General features: G+C 43.7%; 1 protein-coding gene across 1 annotated transcript; it reads right to left on the bottom strand.

The window, feature by feature from the left end:
* Window positions 1-3884: 3884 nt before the first annotated feature.
* Window positions 3885-5528, bottom strand: LOC306926451 (E3 ubiquitin-protein ligase TRIM39-like; the record flags this gene model as incomplete). Its single annotated transcript, XM_079505757.1, has 1 exon — window positions 3885-5528. The coding sequence occupies one exon, from the start codon at window positions 5526-5528 to the stop codon at window positions 3885-3887; it is 1644 nt and encodes a 547-aa protein (XP_079361883.1).
* Window positions 5529-16536: the final 11008 nt, after the last annotated feature.

The raw sequence follows: 16536 nt of genomic DNA, 5'->3' as shown, positions 1-16536 counted from the left end.
TACATTTGTGGGTTTTTTGTGTGATCAATAACATGTAACATCAGTTGTGGACTTGTACAATAAGTATGAGTTGTTGTGACCAAGAACACACTTATATGTACACTATCAGAATAATTACTTATAGGATTCTTGTGACACACCAATATTTCCTACATGTGGCTATGCAAGAGGCTACAGTCTGTGTCTCCGGAGCTTTGTATACACACTGCCATAATTTCCCAGGTTTTTTTCCTAAACGGGGAGATTAATTAAATTATAGATCAACAATCACCAATGTTCTAAAAACGTCTATTGTACATAAATACAGCCAAATAATGTGATATGGGTGAGGATTATGAGCAGAGTATGAGTGAATACCCACTGCTGTGTTTTGCATGTTAAGTGAACAAAACTGGACAATATACAGTATTGTATTGAAGCTGAATTTATTGTGCAATAGTTTTGATATCCTGAAAACAATTCATATTTTATAGTTTCCGTCAAAGTATAAATAAGGCTTAAGGAGGAGGTGTGGGCGAGACTGGGGTGGGGAAAAGTATGAGTGGATTAAAAGACTTTTCTTTGATTCCCAGAGGGAAGCTGTGGGAAAACCTGGGATGTAGTTTAAGAAACTCCCCGTGGTACTGGTTCATTGTCTCCACCAGGCCGAAGGCATGGGGAGAGAGTATGTTTTGCACTCCGTCCGTGTGTGTGTCCGTCCTTCCGTCCGTCTGTGTACAGCTAATCTCCGGCACCGTTAACCCGGCCGATGCCAAACTTTGCACACACACTCCCTGGATGCCAACGATGAACCTCTGCCCCACATTTTTTCCAGAACGGCCTGTTATAGCGCCACCATGAGGCAGCTTTTCACATTTTTTACCTAAAACTGCACTGAAACGTTGCATGCACACTCCCTAGAGGCCAAGGACAAACCTTTGACCTGCATTTTCCGCATCTGCCTTTTATAGCGCCACCAGGAGGCCGACTTTTGTAAAACATTTTTTGATATTACTCCTCCAGATTCTGTCCAAAAATCTCACAAATCGTTACAAACTATCTCTATGGTCATGTGCTCAAGTCGGATCTGTCTGATATTTCATATTCCATCCTAATTGGCTATAATTGGCTTTCACAGTTTGCAAGATTGTCCCGTTTTGAACAATAGCCTCAGCAGCATGCAATTTACGTGAAATCTTTCACACATTTTCTTACTAGGCTGAGGAATATATCCCACCCTTTTCACATTGGCCTGTTATAGCGCCACCAACAGGTTGATTTTTGCAAAACACATTTTTGGAACAAAAGGCCTCAAATCATCCAATTGCCATCAAAGGCGTATGAAGAAATGGCAATCGGTACACATGATCTCTATAGTCATGTGATCAAGACGAGTCTGTTGGATTTCTCAGATTGTACACTGATTGGCTAAGATTGCCTTCCAAAGTTTTCAGGAGTGGCCCGTTTTGTACAAAATGCTGCACATGTCCTGCTCATCCAGAATTCTATCCTCAGAGATGCTATGAGTGATCTGGCTCTGCATTTCCTCAACAAAATGAAGAAAATTGTTGCAAAAACAAATAAAAAAAAACATCCTCCTAAACATTTTGCCAAACATCACACACACTCCTATCCTCCTGGTGGAGACCTGTGCCCGGAAGGGCACTTTTTCTAGTTACACATACTTACTTCATGGTCCTATATGTGAAGAAGATAAAGAAAAGGTAAATATGGCTGGATGTGTTTTTAGAATCAACTTTAATGGCTGATACTAAGCCATTAAAAAGGAAAGTTTGAGTTGTGGTGTTTGAGTTGTGGCTAGCAGGAAAAGAAGGGTTCAACTATAATGCTGGCTGTGGGTAAAGTGATCAGAGATGGTCATATTGGAAAGAAAGGAAAGGGGAGAGAAAGAGTGCCAGGGATGTGGATCATGTGGTTGTTGGATTCAAGTGCAGATACCAGGAAGCAGGCAGGGCTGGAGACAGAAGTAGCAAGCAGACAAACCTTTAGTACTCTGGAACAGAACGCTGATGATGTTTAACCACATGAACTGAAGCGTCCCTTTTCTGGGCATGTCATAATAGGCAAACCATCTGCAAAAATAGCCAATCTACACGTTCACAACACATGTCATAAGGATTGTGAGCTCACAGCACATGTCATAAGGATTGTGAGCTCACAACACATGTCATAAGGATTGTGAGCTCACAACACATGACATAAGGATTGTGAGCTCACAACACATGACATAAGGATTGTGAGCTCACAACACATGACATAAGGATTGTGAGCTCACAACACATGTCATAAGGATTGTGAGCTCACAACACATGTCATAAGGATTGTGAGCTCACAACACATGTCATAAGGATTGTGAGCTCACGACACGTCACGACCTGTTGTGAGCTTGTGGATCTATTTTGGCCAAATGTTAATGTAGTATACCAACTTACCAAGGGAAGAAGCAGCGTGATGGAGTTCAGAGTCTGACTGGCAGGAGAGGTGTGATGTGTTGCGGTTCTCAACCGTTTTGAGTGGTGCAGCCAATGACCAGCAAAGTCTGTTCCTATCTATTTGTATGTATGTCCCTATGTTTAGGGTACCAACAGGTGGGCCATGGCTCAGTGGTCCAGGCACCTCGGCTGATAATCCAGTCTGGCAGTGTGCTGCGGGTTCGACTCCCGGTCCCGACGGCCTTTACTGCATGTCTTCCCCCCCATCTCTCTCCCCATTTCCTGTCAGCCTACTGTCTGTCCCTCCATAAAATATATAAAATAAAGGCGAAAGCCACAAAAAAAAACATTACAAAAAAAAAAAGTGGCACTGTTGAGCTTTACACTGTGCACAGGTGCATGATGGGAAGCTGAGTTTTAGTGTAACAGTGCAGTACAGATTACCAGACGCAATAGCATTTGTTGACCACCAAGTGTCACTGTTGCGCAGTCAGCACCACTCACTTCAGACAGGTCTGATTTTTTAGATCAGGGCCCACTTCAAACATCTCTAAAGTGTTTGCGGCCCACCCATCTGATCAACATTTACTGCCGGAGTAAATAAATACATAATTCACCCCCTGACAGCGAATTTTCCTTTATCTTTTAAGTTGTCACAGAATATTTATGTACAGTACAATCGAACCACTGATCGTTGCTAAACATGGAGGCTTCGTAATTGCGACCATCCGTACCCTAGATATTGGCCATAGCCTGGCTAGGCCAATATAGTCCGGCAGCCGAGGTGGACGGGTGGGATATTTGGTATATAGTATTTTTTATTGGCCTAAAATATTGTCTATATACATACATGCATGAATCCACTTGCTGACCGGCTGAACGTATTGGGCAATTTTTTTTGGGTTTTCAAGGTCATGATGGGAAATTAAATATGAACTGACAACAACGTTAATAACAGCAATATGAAAATCTCCTTTGTGTTGTTTATGTTAAAACTGACACATCTGCCAATTGTTGCAGTTTATATGAATACTGTACATAAACACAGTGATATATTTACCTTATTTGATTTGATTCATACATGTTTAAACATTTATACAAACTGGCAGCAGAAATATGATGATTTCCATCAGATTTAAGATGTTGTCATTCAGGATGTCATGACATGACAACACTCAAAATGGTTACGTATAAAACTCCCTTATACCTTTATGTCAAATTATATATCTACATTGTTTCCCAAACAGTGGCTCGGGACCCGGTCCAACTGTGGGTGGCTGACCGACGGGTCTCAGTAAATATCCCCCTTTATTTGTTTTGTTTCTTTTTAATAATATTTTGTATTTCTGAAGATTTTACAAAAATAAAATGAGAAAAGATTTTTGTACGCACGCACGCACGCACGCACGCACGCACGCACGCACGCACGCACGCACACTTAGAAACACTAGTCTAATCAGTGTGATTGACAGGCAAGATGATCAGAGGAGCAGAGTTTCTACCACCATAATTAAACTCAGGACTGAAGAACGGAAAGAGTTTCTCAGTGAAGGAGCAGCCAGTGAAAGAGTGCAGATGAACTCTGGTCTCCACATCATAAAAGGAGACCAGACCCTCCTCATAATCCACAAACATTCCCACTTTCTGGAGCTCCTCTCTTACAGGGAGAAGGACATAGGGGCCAGCAGCAGCCTTGTACTCATTTCCATTCCTCATCATTATAGTCCAGTAACCATCGTTGGGACTCAGTGTGATGAATCCCTTCCTGTTGATGGACTCTCTGACCACTCCTAAAGACCACCAAGTCTTCCCCCCAACCTGAACCTCATAGTAAAACCTTCCAGAGGAGAAGCTTTGTTTTCCTAAGACATTGACACATTCAGAGAATCTCTCTGTGTTGTCAGGGAGATTCTTCATTGCATTTCCATCATACACTTGTTTTCCATCCTCAGACAGGATGAGTCTGGGATGTGCTGTATCAGGGTCCAGAGTTACATCCACCTCATATTGCTGGATCCTCCTCAGCTTGGCATCACACAGCTGCTTCTTCATCTCTTTACTGAGTGTCTTCTCCAGCTGAGACACAGCTGTCCTCAATGTCCCCACATGTGAAGACAGGTGGACATTTACCTTTGTCCAGTCCTTGGTGGGTCTCCACCCTGTGTTGATGGATGTGAAGTTCTGGAGGAGGTGGAGGTGGTCTTCAGTGTGTGAGACCTGTTTCAGCTCAGAGCTTCTCTTCTCTAACTGAGATACTTCATGTTGCAGATCTTCAATGAAGCCTTCAGCCTGTTTCTCTGTTGTTTTCTGCTTCTCTTCTATCACATCAATGAGCTCAGCCTGGCTTCTCTCAATACAGCTGATCAGAGCAGTGAAGACCTGCACACTGACGGCTATGCCTGTATCTGCATCTTTCCTGCTGAGCTCTACTGAGTGTTTGACCTTCTGAATCTTCTCTTGTCTCTCCTGGATCATCTGCTGAACTTCAGCCTCTGTCTTTCCCAGCTCAGCCTTCCTTTCTTCACATTCTTCTTCCAGAGATACGATGTGATGGGACTTGTGGTCTGACTCGGTGCAGAACTGACAAACACACACGCGGTCAGTCTTACAGAACATCTCCAGGGGTCTGTCATGTTTCTGACACATCAAGTCTTCCAGGTTATTCACAGGGTCGATTAGTTTGTGTCGTTTTAACCCTGCGAGTCTCAGATGAGGCTCCAGGTGAGTGTGACAGTAGGAGGTCAGACACACCAGGCAGGACTTCAGGGCTTTGAGTTTGGTGTCGGTACAGACGTCACAGGAGACTTCATCTGCTTCAGCAGCCTCTCGTTTGGCGCTGCGACTTCTTCTCAGCTGCAGTGACTTCCTAAACTGATTGGCCATCTCAGAGATGAAAGTATTGACAAAGACTTCTGGTCTCCTGTAGAAGGTTTTGTTACAAAGTGGACACTTGCACACATCATTAGTGTCCCAGTGTTGTGTGATACAGGCTTTGCAGTAGTTGTGTCCACATGGAGTGGTGACCGGATCAGTGAACACCTCCAGACAGATAGAACACAGGAACTGCTCTTCAGACAGGAGACTGGCGGACGCCATTTTCGACACACTGAGGATAAAAGTGAAAGTATGAGCAGTAGTTCTTGGGGTGTTTTTATGCACAGACAAGCTACACAAATGCCTATGCTCCGTCATTTATATATATATTTTTTTCACAAATACTAAAACACAAAGTACTGAGAAATATAAATGGTTAAATAAAATACAATTCTGTCATACATCCATCCATCTTCAACCGCTTATCCGTAGTTGGGTCGCGGGGGCAACAGCTCCAACAGAGTGCTCCAGACTTCCCTCTCCAGAGCAACATTAGTGACTTCCTCCTGGGATTCCGAGACGTTCCAAGGCCAGTGAGTCGATGTGTTTCCTCCAACTACGCCTTGGTCTGTCCCGTGGTCTCCTCCCAGTGGGACATGCGTCGAGTCCCTAGGGAGATGCCCGAGAGGCATCCTAACCAGATGCCCGAACCACCTAAGCTGGCTCCTTTCCAGGCGAAGGAGCAGTGGTTCTACTCCGAGTCTCTCTCGTGTGACTGAACTTCTCACCCTATCTCTAAGGGAGATGCCAGCCACCCGTCGAAGAAAACTAATTTCGGCCGCTTGTATTCGCGACCTTATTCTTTCGGTCATGACCCACACTTCATGACCATAGGTCATGCAAATTCGGTCAGTATCATCTTAATGGCACTATTAGCTTACTGCTCACTGTTTATGCTGAACATGCTGTACCTTGAGATGGCTGTATGTGCACACCTGTGTCACGTGCACACCTAAGGGCGACTCACACCTTTCGATCTAGCATACAACATTGATACATGCTAGACGTAAGCAAGATGTAAGTGTCATGGCCGCCCCAATGCATTTCCAATGGAAGTCACATGGTTTGATACAACATTTTGGACTACAAGCTGTTGTATGGCTTTCGGCTGTGTTTCGACTGCCCCCCTCCCCCTCATACAACACAAATGTTGTGTCAAACCATGTGACTCCCATTGGAAATGCATTGCGAGCTTCCATCAGCTATACATCTCATACAACAAGCATACATCAATCTGTTGCGACCGTGTGAGTTGCCCCCTAGTGTGCATGAGCGGCGAGCGCTAAGTGCACGCGTGCACACACTGCCCCCACTCAGGGGCAGTGTGGGAATACAGCACAGTACAGCACAGTGATGTTGAACCATGTTCAACCTACTTTATTACATTACATACTTTATTACATTCATTGTCTCCACCAGGCCGAAGGCATGGGGAGAGAGTATGTTTTGCACTCCGTCCATCCGTCCATGTGTCCGTGTGTCCGTGTGTCCGTCCGTGTGTCCGTCCGTCTGTGAACAGCTAATCTCCGGCACCGTTAACCCGGTCGATGCCAAATTTTGCACACACACTCCCTGGATGCCAACGATGAACCTCTGCCCCAAAATTTCCAGAATGGCCTGTTATAGCGCCACCAGGAAGCCGCTTTGTGCAAAACAAGTTTTTGGACAGTACACCTACATATTTTGTCCAAACATCACGCAAATTGGTACACGGTCTCTCTAGAGCCATTCAACGAAACGGGTCTTTCAGATTTCTCAGACTCCATCCTGATTGGCTAAGATTGGCTTCCAAAGTTTGCAGGAGTGCTCAGAACACATCATGTGATTTCCGTGAAATTGTGCACGCACATTCCCACTAAGCAGAGGAAGAAATGCCCCATGAACATTTTCAACTGGCGCTATAACTGGCCGAAAAGTGTTTTTACCTCTAACTGCACGGATCTGTGAATAACTTTGTATGCCAACTCCCTAGAGGCCAAGGAAAAACCTTTGCCTGGAATGTTTCACATCTGCTCTTTATAGCGCCACCAGGAGGCCGACATATGTAAAACACATTTTCTAATATTACTCCTTCAGATTGTATCCAAATTTCACGCAAATCGGTACACATGCTCTCCATAGTCATGTGATCAAGACGGGTGTGTTTGATTTCTCATAATCCACCCTCATTGGCTACGATTGGCTCCTAAACTTTTCAGGAGTAGCCCGCTTTGTACCCGTTTTGTACAAATCGCCACAACTACTCAACGCAGCGTCCGATTGTGGTGAAACTGTGCATGTATATTCCCACTAGGCTTTGGAAGAAATGCCACTTGACCAGTTTTCAATCTATGGCACCCTCCTTCTTTCTCTTACACACACACACACACACACACACACACACACACACACACACACACACACACACACACACACACACACACACACACACACACACGACACACACACACACAACACACACACACACACGTTTATATTGCTCCTAAACATTTTGCCAAACATCACACACACACACACACTCCTATCCTCCTGGTGGAGACCTGTGCCCAGAAGGGCACTTTTTCTAGTTCTCATTTGTATTTCCAGTTAAAGATACAGCACAGTAATGTTGTTCTATACTGTGCTTTCTTACATAATGTTTTTCCCCCAATTGAAAGATGGGACTGAGGAATTTCAAGGACTATAAAAACAGGTGAAAGCATGTCTGATAGTTTAATTATACCTCATATTATTGTCTTTTAGTGAATAATAAATCATTATCTTTTACTCACCGTCTTTAATGGTCAGTATTTCTGATAAAGTCCTGTTGAATGTTTTGTAGAGAGAGAGAGAGAGAGAGAGAGAGAGAGAGAGAGAATTTCACCTTTAGACTTGTAGAGAAACTTCCTCCTTGTACAGTATGCTGTTAACCCTTCACACCCTCCACTCTTCTCAGTGGTAACTGACGTAACACCGCACCCATATTGTAGTGCCAAAGTCTACACTTTATTTTATTAAGGTTTACTAAGGTGGTTGCCGATGGCGGCGGCCAGGAATGATGTTAAGACGTTTGCGCAATAAAACCAAAGTCCAAACATGTCCGTTGAGTTTATAACGAATGATATTTAGTCTCTGTACAGGTGCATCTAAAAAAAAATGAATATCGTGGAAAAGTTCATTTTCTTCCACAATATAATTCAAAAAGTAAAACTTTCATATATTCTATATTCATTGCGCATAAAGTGAAATATTTGAAACCTTTTTTTGTTTTAATCTAGATGATTCTGGCATACAGCTCATGAAAATCAAAAAATATATATATCATTATGATACAGAAATGTCAACCATCTGAAAAGTATATTAATGTATACAGTCAATACTTGGTCTTGGCTACTTTTAAACAAATTATTTCATCAATGGGGCGTGGCACAGAGATGATAAGCCTGTGGCACTGTTGAGGTGTCAAAAATGTCAAACTTTCCTTTTGCTTTAAGTAGCATGTGACATGTCAAACTAGGGGGTTTTCATAATTCTGAATCCATTCCAAGCTTTAGTTTTACACAAAATACACTCCTTGGGCTAAAAACAGCCATAGACATCATGACAAATGTGATGAGGTCAGCACATTTTGGGCAAGTTGCCATTCTGGGGGCTTGCATGTCACCCTGACAGCCATTGCCATGTAAGGAGTCCCCAATGCAGCTATGCCCAAATATGGAGTGTCTTGTCTAACCTCAATGTGTCATCATGGCATCAGGTGCAAACAAATCCGTCAGCTCCATATATGGGCGCAAAAGGGGGCATGCCCATATATGGGCATATACTGACTCATTTAACAGATGACATAGACTGTTTTCTTGTGTTCTCCCCTAAATGATATGTTTAATAATGATTATATATGTATTTGGTTAAAATGGGTAAGGTTTTAAAAAGGCAAAAGCATGCTCTGTTTTGCACTGGCCTAAAAGTGGGTCCTCTAAAACTGCTTCAACTTCTGAGAATGTGTTTGGTTCATTAGCCACCAGATGGCATACCTTATGTATGTATGTATGTATGTCTGTATGTCTGTATGTATTTAAATGTATGTATGTATGTATGTATGTATGTATGTATGTATGTATGTATGTATGTATGTATGTATGTATGTATGTATGTATGTATGTATGTATGTATGTATGTATTTGGTTAAAATGGGTAAGGTTTTAAAAAAGGCAAAAGCATGCTCTGTTGCACTGGCCTAAAAGTGGGTCCTCTAATGTATGTATGTATGTATGTATGTATGTATGTATGTATGTATGTATGTATGTATGTATGTATGTATGTATGTATGTATGTATGTGTGTGTGTGTGTGTGTGTGTGTGTGTGTGTGTGTGTGTGTGTGTGTGTGTGTGTGTGTGTGTGTGTGTGTGTGTGTGTGTGTGTGTGTGTGTGTGTGTGTGTGTGTGTGTGTGTGTGTATGTATGTATGTATGTATGTATATGTATGAGGACACAACAATGGGTTAAAGTCTCACCTTTATTATTTAAGTTGTAAATCATGTTTGACATGTGTTACCACAGTGCTTCCTGGTGCTAACCAGTGGGGAAGGACCATAGAGTATTAAAAGGATAGAGACTGAACCGGAGCGATAGCGAAAGGTACTAGGCCTGACAGATCTCCAGAAGGGTTACCTTTTATGGCCATATATGGGCATAAAGGGTAAGGTTTCAGCCCAATCCGACTGCCATTGACCTCAGATATTAAACATTGGTGGTTTTGTAATCTCCATATATGCCCATATATCATATTGTAGATCTGTGGTTCTTGACAACTGCCGAATCGGGGTGAAACCTTGCCCAAATATGGAGACGTCAAAGACGCTCCATGCCCTAACATTGTGGAGATCCAGTGTTCTCTCTATGCAGTTCCCACTTGATGCTATATGGGAGTCCTGCCTGCTCCAGACTGTACTTAGTAACTGCTGCCTTGCATAATGTCTTCAGACTAGGACTTAAGTCTAAGATATACAGGTTATAAGGTGTGTATCTGTATCCTCCAAATAGGATGATACGATCTCCCACCATGCAACAGCACATCCCAGACATCCCAGACAGGCCTTCTTCATTCCCCATGGGCTCAACCTTTTTCCAGGATAATGTCTCTGGATTAAATTTCCAAAAATAGTTGAAGCTCGGGTCCGGACGACCATTGTCGCCACCAAATATGTACAGCTCTCCATTGTAAGCAAAGGCTGAATGACCCATCCGTCCTTCTGGATGCTGTGCATCAGATGTTCTCATCCAGTAGTTGGTCTCTGTGTCAAACACGTTGATGTTGTTGTAGTGGCCCTCGTCCGATTGTCCCCCAAATACAAACATCTTTCTCCCTATCATGGTGGCAGAGTGACACGATGAATATGGTGCCGGCGTGCCTCCCGTCTTAATTAAAGCCCAGGCCATTGTGGTGGTGTCCAGCTTGTAGATGTCACTGGACGTGGATCCATCCAGGTCCAGTGGATCCATGTTGCACCCTCCAAAGATATACATGACCTTCCCCAAGACACAGGCTGAGTGGCCGAACCTGGCCTCTGGAACCGTCCCAGAAACACTGGGCTTCGACCACATGTGGGTGTCCACATCAAACGCATAAAGCACGTTGAAGGCTTCACCACCATCATCATCTATCTCACTATTCGCTCCTCCCCAGATGTAGATGATATTTTCTATCAGCACAGCTGTGTGGTTCCAGCGCATGGAGGGAACCTCAAGAGAATGTTCTCCTGTTTGAGTTGTGGGTGACCTCCTCCAGCGCAAAGACACTGTGTTGTAGACATACACATCAATCGGACCCGTGTACGTTTCCATGCCACTGTGCCAGAACCCTCCAAAGGAGTACACCTGGTGCCCTACTGCCACAGCAGCATGGTAGGATCGCCTTGGTCCTCCTTTCTGATGCACTGTCCAGCGCAACATTTTGGAAATGCTGCTTACCAAGAGTTGTCAGTTGAGAGCATAGAGTATATATATAATAGAGACTGAACTGGCGCGAAGCTCCGCCCCCCCAGCTATTCATGTCAGTGGAAGTTGCTCAGTGGCGTTTTGAAGCACCCGGAAGACTGCCGGAAGTCCCTCCCAGGACCTCAACTTTGAGGTCCTGAGTGACGTAGGGCAACCGAGCGCTCAACGTTAAAGCCCAGCTGCACGGGGTTTCCCGGTCATGAATCCACGGGTCCGCCTGTAGTCCCTCCTCCTACCACTAGGACCTAGAGCTTCAACGTTGGAAAGTCTGCCTGCCCCCTTGGTTGAGAGAGTGGTTTCGCTGATGATGTCACACTCTGACATCACTCTGAGGCATCACAGGTGTCACAGGTGACATCACAGGTGACAACGCAAGCTCACAGGGGCCATTAGGACAGTGTCAGTAGCCCATGTGAATCACCTTGTTCTTGTGGTGTGCTTACAACCAAACCGGTTTGTTTTCTTGGGTTTTTATACGTTAAATATTATATTGTTGTATGGAACGGCTGATCTGACCAATTAATATGCCCATATGAGCTTCTCCATATAAGGACATAAAGAGACAAGGACAGACAGATACAGATATCTCCATATATGAGCATAAAAGGGACACAGGCAGACAGATAGCCTACAGCTTCATATTGGAATAAAAGGGATTCAGAGCGACAGATCAGACAGGACAGGACAGACAGGTAGGTATAACAAAAATCACACCTGTGTGAAGTGAGGGGCGCTTTACCACTCACCTGGTCACCGTCTGAGAAAAGGGGGGTGGACATTTCCTGGCAGCTGTGGCATGCATATAGTGGCAGGCACATCTTTATTGCCAAATAAAGTCCCCCGCTTTAGCTTCCGCTCTCAGAATCAATGGGGTCATTGGGGTCAAATAGTGCTGGCATGTCTTTTTGGGGATCTTTGGGGAATTGGCATGTAACATTCACACCCTGTGGGGGGGGGGGGGGGGGGGGGGTGGTCCTGGCAGACTATTATACTCTCCTCCTAACTAGAAATGCACTCTGTCGAGCTGCCAACTTGCACTTTGCACAAAAGTAGGCCATACCTTGTGCGCAAGCAGAGCGCGCCATGAGATGCGTTCATGGTGAACTGCTATTAACCAATGTCTACGGTGGCCCCCTATTGGCCACACATACCCAGTCGATACATACCCCCTATTGACCCTATACCAATTTTTAAACGTATATTAGTTACGTCATCAAGAATAATGGTCCCTCATTGGCCGGCGGAATATATCGACATACATAATCAGCCGATCGCTGTTCTTGGTCCCTGATTGGCCAATGGAATACACCGACATACATACATACCCAGCCGATCGCAGTACTTGCTGGAAGTTTCACTCAATTTATAATTAACGTTCCAATTTTGGAGCTGTGGCTCATGGACTATAAGAACCAAAAATAACTGAACTGGTTCCCATTAGGAACCAACCTGTGGAGAAGGGGTCTCAGTGTTATGCAGTACAGGATTTCCCCCCCATCATTAATAGGCTCAACTTTAATATTAAAAGCCAAGATGTCAGTAGGCTATATCTTTTCCTTGTACTTGTAGACTATACTGCATTACTAGCCTTTATCTGAACCGGCACACGCCACAGGCATTCTATTATATTACCATATATGCATGCACACAACTGTATCTGTTCAAAAATGAATTTCTATTCATTCCTTATTTTTTTGGAACATGTTGCTCTCTCTCTCTCTCTCTCTCTCTCTCTCTCTCTCTCTCTCTTTCATCAGTAGCAGCAGCAGCAGCAGCAGCAGCAGCAGCAGCAGCAGCAGCAGTAGTAGTAGTGTCGTATTGTGACCAGTATGCACACAATACACACACACCACAGGTGAGGTAGGTGTTATTCAATGACAGTGACTGAGTCCTTTAGATTATATTAGAACAGCACTTGGTTAACATGATATCAAGGACTCCCAAATTAATATCTGAAACTAATTTGTGCCTGGGACCCAAGATTTGTGTTGCTAAAATGTTTCAAAAATATTCAAATTTAGATCTTTTGAAAATTCCAGATCTACAAGCTCACAACGTGTTGCAGTGCCAGGTTTTGTGAGTTTGTAGATCTGTTATTTTCAAGTAGCAGATGTATAGGGTTTAAGTGGTGAAAGGAATATTTCTCTTTCAAACATGTTTGGGGTCATTTTAACATCTACTCAGGCTTTTGTGTGCATACCCAGATCATTTATAAGTTGTTGATCTATCATTTAGATTTTTGATGTTCATTTTATCAGACATGCCCGCTTCTTATATAAACCCATTGTAGCCTACCTTCAAACTTCGTTTTAACCATATTAGATTTATGATGACTCATTCTAATCTAATGCATGCAGTGGCCATGTTTTAAACAACCCCCTGAGTTTAATTTAACTGTGAGTGTTCAAATGGAACTTTAGTTTATTTTTTTATTTTGGTCATGAATTTCTTTTAAACAAAACAGTTGTACCTACAGCACAATTTAGTGAAAAAGATTACTATTTGGCCGATGGGCTGAAGCCGAAGCTTATTTTCTGCCCAGCTTATTACCACGGGTCCATTTTGTTCCGTTTTCGTTTGTATACTCTCACAGTAAATTAACATCAATGTCGATTTTTACAACTAGCCACTGACCAGTCAGTGACAGTGAGACAATTAAGTCACAGTGGGACGAAATGTAATGTCCATAAAGATCCACAGGATGTCAGCAAATCCTTATTTTGTCAATGACCAGCGTTATCAGATTCGACTCGATTATTAGATGCACTGTCCATAGTTGACCAGGTGATGGCAGTGTTGGACAATATGTTTACGGTGGATAATATTGGATAATTGTTTTTAAATAATGACAGATGGAAATGTTTACTTTAGTCCAATTGAAAATATTGTACACATATCATGTTAATGCTTGCAAAACAACAAATATGAACTGAAGTGTCAATCTGCTGCATGCCACCAATAATGAGCCACGTTATTGTCTGTGTGTGCGTGTGCGACGTGTGTGTGTGTGTGTGTGTGTGTGTGTGTGTGTGTGTGTGTGTGTGTGTGTGTGTGTGTGTGTGTGTGTGTGTGAGTGCGTGCGTGCGTGCGTGCGTGTGTGTGTGTGTGTGTGTGTGTGTGTGTGCGTGTGTGTGTGTGTGTGTGTGTGTGTGCGTGCGTGCGCGCAGCCAATCTGCTTCTCAGAATCATTCAGAGTCACAGTTTTTACTGCCTTGAATAATTCAGACTGCTTGAATTTAACCTTGTAAAAAATACAATCCGTGTGTGTGTGCATGCCAGGAAAAGAGCTAATGTGTACATGTGGAGAGATGATTAGATTAGCACACCGCTGGCAGGGAGAGCTGCTGATCTGGTAGCGTGTGTGTGTGTGTGTGTGTGTGTGTGTGTGTGTGTGTGTGTGTGTGTGTGCGTGCGTGCGTGCGCGCGCGCACACTTATATAGGCCTACATGTTTTTTTATGTGTAACCTTGGAATTGTAGTGTGTGTGTGTGTGTGTGTGTGTGTGTGTGTGTGTGTGTGTGTGTGTGTGTGTGTGTGTGTGTGTGTGTGTGCGTGTGTGTGTGTGTGTGTGTGTGTGTGTGTGTGTGTGTGTGTGTGCGTGTGTAAGAGAAAGAAGGAGGGTGCCATAGATTGAAAACTGAGTGCAGACGTCAGACATCTATAATCACCACAACGCCCATGCGCGCACGCACGCACGCACGCACGCACGCACGCACGCACGCACGCACGCACACACACACACACACACACACACACACACACACACACACACACACACACACACACACACACACACACACACACACACACACACACACACACACACACACACACACACACACACACACACACACACACACCACATTAAATATTGATGAGCCCTTCAAAATTTGATGGTCCCCCTCGGAGCAGGACATGTCAGCGTCTGAACCCCTCAATCCCTCACAGTCCCTGTGTGTGTGTGTGTGTGTGTGTGTGTGTGTGTGTGTGTGTGTGTGTGTGTGTGTGTGTGTGTGTGTGTGTGTGTGCGTGCGTGCGTGCGTGCGTGCGTGTGTGCGCGCGTGCGTGCGTGTGCGTGAGAGAGAGAGTGCCTACGTGTGCATCTCACCTGAGCAAATGTTAAAATAGAGGTCAGAATTCTATTTTACTGCTACCATTATGTAGCAGATTGTATTAGCAGAATTATTCTACTAGTAGCCTAGTACTCTACTAGAATACTACTAGTCTGAAAGTAATGGGTATTATTGTCGCTCTCTCACAAACCTTGTATCTTTGATCCTTTTCTGTTTTTAATGAATGAATGACCCACTTCCTCAGTGTCACGCACAATTAGCGAAAATAGTTTTTAAAAATATTTGAAAATATAATGACCAGCCAAAAATAGGGAGGCCGGTTTTAAAGTGGTTAAAGTCTGTCTGTGCAGGGGTTTATAAATATTGAATCAAGGAAAGGTATTAACAAGAGCTTGTGACTAAATAATAACTTGATTGAATACATTTTTTAATTTCCTGAAAAGTGCCGGTCTTGGACAGTACAAGGTTTCTACCCAACAGCGAAGACATGCATGTGAGGGAGAGGAGGCCAGGCTATGGAAGAAGACATGACATGTAACCCATGTGAGGAGAGGAGGCCAGGCTATGGAATAAAGAGGTGCGTTGCTATAGGATTTGCTACAGTAGACCTGAAAAATGAGTTCCTGTTGAATACAAACAGCCAGAGTACTGACAGAGTGAGTGACTGACTGACAGTGGTGGAAAAAGTACTACAATTATTTTTACTTATATACTATAATGGTATCAAAGTATAATTAATATTGGCCTCTGAGATGTAGTGGAGTAGAAGTGAAAGTACAGAATCTTTGAAATGCACCTCAAAATTGTACTTAAGTACAGTACGTAATGTACTTAGTTACTTTACAACACTGCTAACTGACTTGAGTTACAGTGGCATCCTGGAAGGATGTTATATCCTACAGTGAGCCTGTGTGTCTACACAGTGAAATCCTCACCGTTAATGTCATTCTGAGAGTGTGCAAATGTAATTCCGAGTCCATTTGGTTACATTTGCACACTCAAGAGTTACAAATGGATAAATTAACATGATCAGTCTGTGTCGAGAGAGAGAGAGAGAGAGAGAGAGAGAGAGAGAGAGAGAGAGAGAGAGAGAGAGAGAGAGAGAGAGAGAGAGAGAGAGAGAGAGAGAGAGAGAGAGAGAGAGAGAGAGAGAGAGAGAGAGAGAGAGAGAGAGAGAGAGA

This window comes from Electrona antarctica (assembly GCF_951216825.1).
Source record: "Electrona antarctica genome assembly, chromosome: 7".
Lineage (NCBI taxonomy): Eukaryota > Metazoa > Chordata > Actinopteri > Myctophiformes > Myctophidae > Electrona > Electrona antarctica.
This window is presented reverse-complemented; position numbering and strand designations above follow the sequence as displayed.